Source organism: Gossypium arboreum, chromosome 10 (genome assembly GCF_025698485.1).
Source record: "Gossypium arboreum isolate Shixiya-1 chromosome 10, ASM2569848v2, whole genome shotgun sequence".
NCBI classification, from domain to species: Eukaryota; Viridiplantae; Streptophyta; class Magnoliopsida; order Malvales; family Malvaceae; genus Gossypium; species Gossypium arboreum.
Window position 1 is genome coordinate 4,839,743 of NC_069079.1, and position 5,373 is coordinate 4,845,115.

At 34.4% G+C, this 5,373-nt stretch overlaps 1 protein-coding gene and 1 long non-coding RNA gene across 2 annotated transcripts; one reads left to right on the plus strand and one right to left on the minus strand.

The window, feature by feature from the left end:
• Positions 1–421: 421 nt before the first annotated feature.
• LOC108487554 (uncharacterized) lies at positions 422–2,006 on the minus strand. The gene is made up of 2 exons (XR_001871681.2): positions 1,479–2,006; positions 422–1,375 (listed from the first exon to the last, which is right to left on the minus strand). It is a non-coding gene; the product is annotated as an uncharacterized LOC108487554 (long non-coding RNA).
• Positions 2,007–3,218: 1,212 nt separating this feature from the next.
• LOC108487438 (uncharacterized) lies at positions 3,219–5,076 on the plus strand. Its single transcript, XM_017791783.2, has 2 exons — positions 3,219–3,922; positions 4,250–5,076. Exons 1-2 carry the CDS (start codon positions 3,764–3,766, stop codon positions 4,784–4,786), a joined length of 696 nt encoding a protein of 231 aa, XP_017647272.1. The 5' UTR covers positions 3,219–3,763; the 3' UTR covers positions 4,787–5,076.
• Positions 5,077–5,373: the final 297 nt, after the last annotated feature.

Consider the following 5,373-nt stretch of genomic DNA (forward strand, 5'->3'; position numbering starts at 1 on the left):
TCATTGTGTCGAAAGCTGAAAGGAATAATGAATAAGTTTTAGTGGACCAACAACAAGACCTTGAAGGGTATACATTGGAGCGGATGGGAGCCGTTATGTAAACCAAAAGATGCTGGTGGGATGGGTTTTAAAAATTTGTTTTTGTTTAATAAGGCCTTACTAGCAAAACAGGTTTGGCGTATTTTAACTTAGCCAAATTATCTTTTAGCCAAAGTTTTAAAAGCCATGTATCATCCTTATTCAGATATACTTTCAGTAAAAATTGGATCTTACCCTTCGTTTACCTGGCGAAGTATTTGCAGTGTTCGGGATTTGATAGTGAATGAGATTTTGTGGCGTGTTGGTAATGTTACTCGTATCAACATTTGGAATGATCCTTGGTTGCTTGGAAGAGAGAATAATAGAGTATCAGTCCAAAGGATTATGCCTAACTGAACTAAGATGAATCAACTGATCAATTATGAGACTAATACCTGGAATAAGGAGCTTGTTCATAATATTTTTTATGCTGATACAACAACTCGTATTTTCTCTATTCTTATTTCAAGGGATAGATCGGCGGACATGATGGTTTGGAAATATGAAGGCTTGAGGGAATATACAATTAAAAGTGGGTATCGGGTCTTATCTTCAGAACACATACAGAATACTTTAGACACTTCCCCTAACGGTGAGGAATACAATGAATTTTACAAATCATTATGGGCTTTACACATTCCTGAAAAAGTAAAAATACACATATGGAGGATGTTTGATAATTTTTTGCCCCATTTCTGCAACCTGGCGCGTAGAACTTTGAGTGTTGAAACTGTCTGCCCTTTGTGCAAGAAAGATCCAGAGGATGCTGATCACCTGGTGTGGTCTTGTGATTTCTTACAGTGTGTATGGGCATCGTTAAGCTTTGATAAGTTGGAAGATTCGTTTTGCTAACATCTTTTCTGCAGCAGAAGAACAACAAAGCCAAATTATGGCTCTTTCCTTATGGGGTCTATGGCATCGAAGGAATAAATTGATACATGAAAGTGTAAAGTTTTCTTTGCAGGAGCTATTGGGGTTTATTAGAGGGTATAATCAAGAACTTATTCTTAATCAATAGAACTTCTGTCCATCCTTTAGATCTATAGCAAATGAAATTTGGAAACCCCCAGACACTGGAGTTATTAAGTTAAACTTTGATGCGACTTTTCAAAGTGTTGATAGAATCGCTATAACATCAGTTTTAGCTAGAAACTTGGAAGGAGAAATTGTGGGGGCGGAGACTTATCTTTTTAAGGATGTGGTTGATGCTTTTGTGGTGGAGGCACGGGCATGCAAAAGGGCTCTACTTTTAGCGGGTGCTATAGGCTTCCGGCGACTAATCGTGGAAGGTGATTCACTGACATTTATCAAGAGTATTAAGAAAAGACAGGAAGATAGTCCTTAGACCGATCACACATTATATTAATATTTTAGAAACTGGTTTTGATGATGTTTCCTACCTCTTTGGGCCTCGAATGGTGAATGGAGCGGCGCACACGTTAGCTTGGAAGGTCTGAGAAGACAGGCTTTTGGGGGCTGGGATGATGGGTGCCAGATTCTATGCAGACGATGGCGATGAAGGGTCGATTGGCCTGGAACTAAAGTCATCAATGTGCCCTTTGATTTGCTTTGAATGTGGAGAAGGTTCGCTGAATCTCAAGTTTGGATTTCAAAGCACTTGTTCCTTCTTCTTTTACTTAAGGTGAGGGAACTGTTTGGCTGATATTTGGCTTCTGGAATGTGCTGCTGTTTTGGCTTGGGCGGATTTCTTCTTTCTTTTGGCCTTGGTAGTTTCTAGGTGTTTTTTTGGTTGACTGTTGTTTCCTTTATTTATTGTTTTCTCGTTTCATGTTGATGTATGTGGCTTAGTTGTCTGTTTGGTCTTTTCATGTTGCTGTTTGCTGAATTTTCTTAGTGTTTTTTCGCCTTGAGCTATGTAATAATAAATATCAGTCAAATTATTTCAAAAAGATGTTGATAAGTTTTTTTGAATCTAATAAAATTTTAACTTTGTTTAATATCATTTAAATCGAATCAGATCAATTAGTTAAACCGATTGGAATGAAAATTGACTAGAGCATTGGTCTAGACAGGAGTTAGATAATTGAATCAGGAGCCATTCTAAACTAATTCAAATTGACTAAAATCGGTTGAACTGATTGGATGTGTTTTTTTAATAATTTATTTAATTAAATCGTGCAAACCAATTGGGTCGATCGAACAAAGAGAACTAAAAATCAATAGTTCAACCGATTTGACTACCATTTTAATTTTGGAGATCTTGATTTTGTTTGTAATTTTTTATTTTACTAATCTTAAACAAAATAATAGCTTATCAAATAATGGACCCTTATCTAAAACCATATCAATCTATGCAATTTAATTAAATAAATTATTAAAAATAAAAAATAAAATTTATTTTTTATTTTAATCGATATCTCAATTAATTCTTTATTGAATTGGGGGATTTTATCTATTTTTTTTTGTGAAAAATAAGCAAAATTGCATGAACTCAATTGTTCAAAAGTCCCACAAGCTGTATCTTGTTGAATAGTCCCTAATACATCATTCGGAGGCACATCGAAAATCTGTAGGCTTGACTTCCATGCTAGACAGAGTTTGGCCAAACAGTCCGCAACTAAGTTATCCCTTCTAGGCACATACCAAATCCGCTACTGCCCTTCGGATCACATAGTCTTTTGGCCCTTCTAAGCACTAGGATGCCTAAGTCTTCCATCTCCTTATCGGTCAAGATCTTAATCACCTTTAAATTATTTGTCTGAATTATAGCCATTTGTACCCTTTATTTAGTACAATGAAAATTCCATTAAAAATACCCAAGAGTTCTGCCTCAAAAGAAGTATATCTACCTAGATAATGATTATATCCTAAAATCTAATTACCGTCATTGTTGAATAAGATTTCTCGTTCCAATATTTGACTCCATAATGGATTATATATATTTTAATTAAGGTTGAGATTATTATTTTAAAATTCCATACCTTATTCAACAATTAAAAAGGCGGGGGTTGAGACGTGGCATTCGTAAACTAAAAAAGATTCAAAGTTAAAGAAACACAAAATATACTTAAAAGAAATAATTAAGGAGAATTTCAAGGCATTTTCGTTAACAACAAATTTGAAATTGACAAACGGGATCTAAGCATTTAATGGCGTCTTGCTGAGAAAAATGAAAAGAGGAAATGGGTTTATCTACTACAACCCATCCATGGCGTTTAATGGGATTGCGTACTTTATGCGCCTACCCGTGATGGTCTTTAAACTAGAAAATCTGCCTTCGACTTTGTAAAAATATTAAAGCCTTCCCTCACCCAAAGGGCAGCTCTTCAACAAAACAGTACAAATCGCATTTAATGCCGCCATTAATGCCTTCTCTTCAATTTTTTCTTCATTCTTTGGTTTCTATCTACAACACCAATTAATTCATGATTGTTGAAAAGTCTGTGTCATCCCTCATCAATGTTATTTTTTAAAATTTTAATTACATTTAAATGTTTGATTGTGACCTTTTTATGTATATATTAAAAATCTCTCATAAAATCACATTCATAGTATAAGTCCAAACCTTTTTAATGATAATCAGTTGAACCATAATTTCCTTGAAGTAGACTGTTATTTACGCTATTTAAAACTTCATTTGCTTTCGTTTTTCCTTAGCTTCTGTTTTTAATTTTTTTAATTTTTGGGTTCATCTTTCTCTCTTTTGTTCTTGGGTTGAAGAAAAATGACAGCACAAGTGAGCAGTTCATTGGTAAGGGTATTGAGTGGTCACATGGAGGAGCAGCATGCTGGGAATTCTGATATCTTGATTACAAAAGATTTGCTAGGAAATTTGTCAAATGCTAAACCAACAACACCCAAAGCTATAGATCTTGAATTTAAGGTGAAAAATTTTAGATTTATCTTCTTTTTCTTTCTTTTTTCTTTTTTAGCTTTGTTTCTGCAACAAATCCCAAGAATTCATTTATGTCTATTTAACTCTCTGTACTGTAGTTTTCAGTTCACAATTAGTTTGCTTAACCATTTATATTGAATTTAAAAGAAACAGAGTATTTATTACAGCTTTTTAATGTTCTTCACTTTATCCTTATTATTTATGAAACCATCTGACATCTTTTCTGGGTTTTTGCTTATATATTGAAATATTTTTACCTTGTATATAGTTCATGATCTAAGCATCTTTTTGTGATTTGGGTTTATAACCATGCAGGGTGGGAGAGTAGAGGCACAAAAGTGCAGCTCATCATCATCATCATCACCATCAGCATCGGCATCATCACCAAAGTCACCATTATCAGCAAAAGGATCGGCTTCTCCAGATGGGAAATCATTCAAGACTCCATTGTCGAATTTCCTACAAGATTCCAAGCTCCAAGACTTGAACTTCCCACCAATCAACCTGTTTGATGAAATGACAACAACTTCCCTCGATTTAAAGCTCCAATCTTGTTCAACTCCAAGCCCTTACCAAAGTGTTTGTACCCTCGACAAGGTTAAACACGCCCTGGAAAGAGCAGAAAAAGGAGGAAACATGAAGAAACGTTCATCGTCACCACCACCGCCACCGTCATCGCCGCCTGCAACGTCGTCTTCATCAACACCAAGAATGTTTGCAGCTGCATGCCCTGGTTGCTTATTATATGTCATAGCTTCGAATACAAATCCCAGGTGCCCTCGCTGCAATTCTTTTGTTCCATCTTCCCTGCCTATGAAGAAGCCTAGGATTGACCTCAATGCATCATTTTAATCCTTTTTTCTCTTTCTCCTGTGAACACTGATTGGAGATTTAAAAAAAAAAATGTTGTACAACTCTTCAGCCCTGCAAATATTCTTGATTCATGTAAATTGAAAAAGAAAAAAAAAACAATAGGTTCAGAATTCAGATATGGGGTTTACTTTAATTTAGTGTAGGGGGGAATCCAACGATGATATTAATAGATGTTTTGTCAGTTAAATTTCATATGTAGTTTGGAAGACAGAGAAAATTTCAATCTGATGTTCGTATTATATATGTATATATTTATTTATTTTTACAAATATTTCACATTATTGTTTCTTCATGTTTGAGGATGATGAAGAACACAAAATTTCTTCCAAAAAGAACAAAAAAATGAAGAACACAAAATCATGTTTATTTAGACTTGTCAATTTTAGTTGGATGGAGGATAATGGTTAGGTGAGGATCTAGTATTTCCTAATAATAATTAATTAATGCAATAATTAAATAATGAATTTTCCTATAACATTAAATTAGAATCCATTTTTGGATTTTGACATAATACCCATACCTTACTGAGTATCACTTTCAATGTATTTTACTTAGCAAATGAATGA

Coding starts and splice junctions, on each gene's coding strand:
- LOC108487438 (XM_017791783.2), top strand. CDS start 3,764: ATGACAGCACAAGTGAGCAGTTCATTGGTAAGGGTATTGAGTGGTCAC. Junction 3,923..4,249: donor CTATAGATCTTGAATTTAAG/GTGAAAAATTTT, acceptor ATAACCATGCAG/GGTGGGAGAGTAGAGGCACA.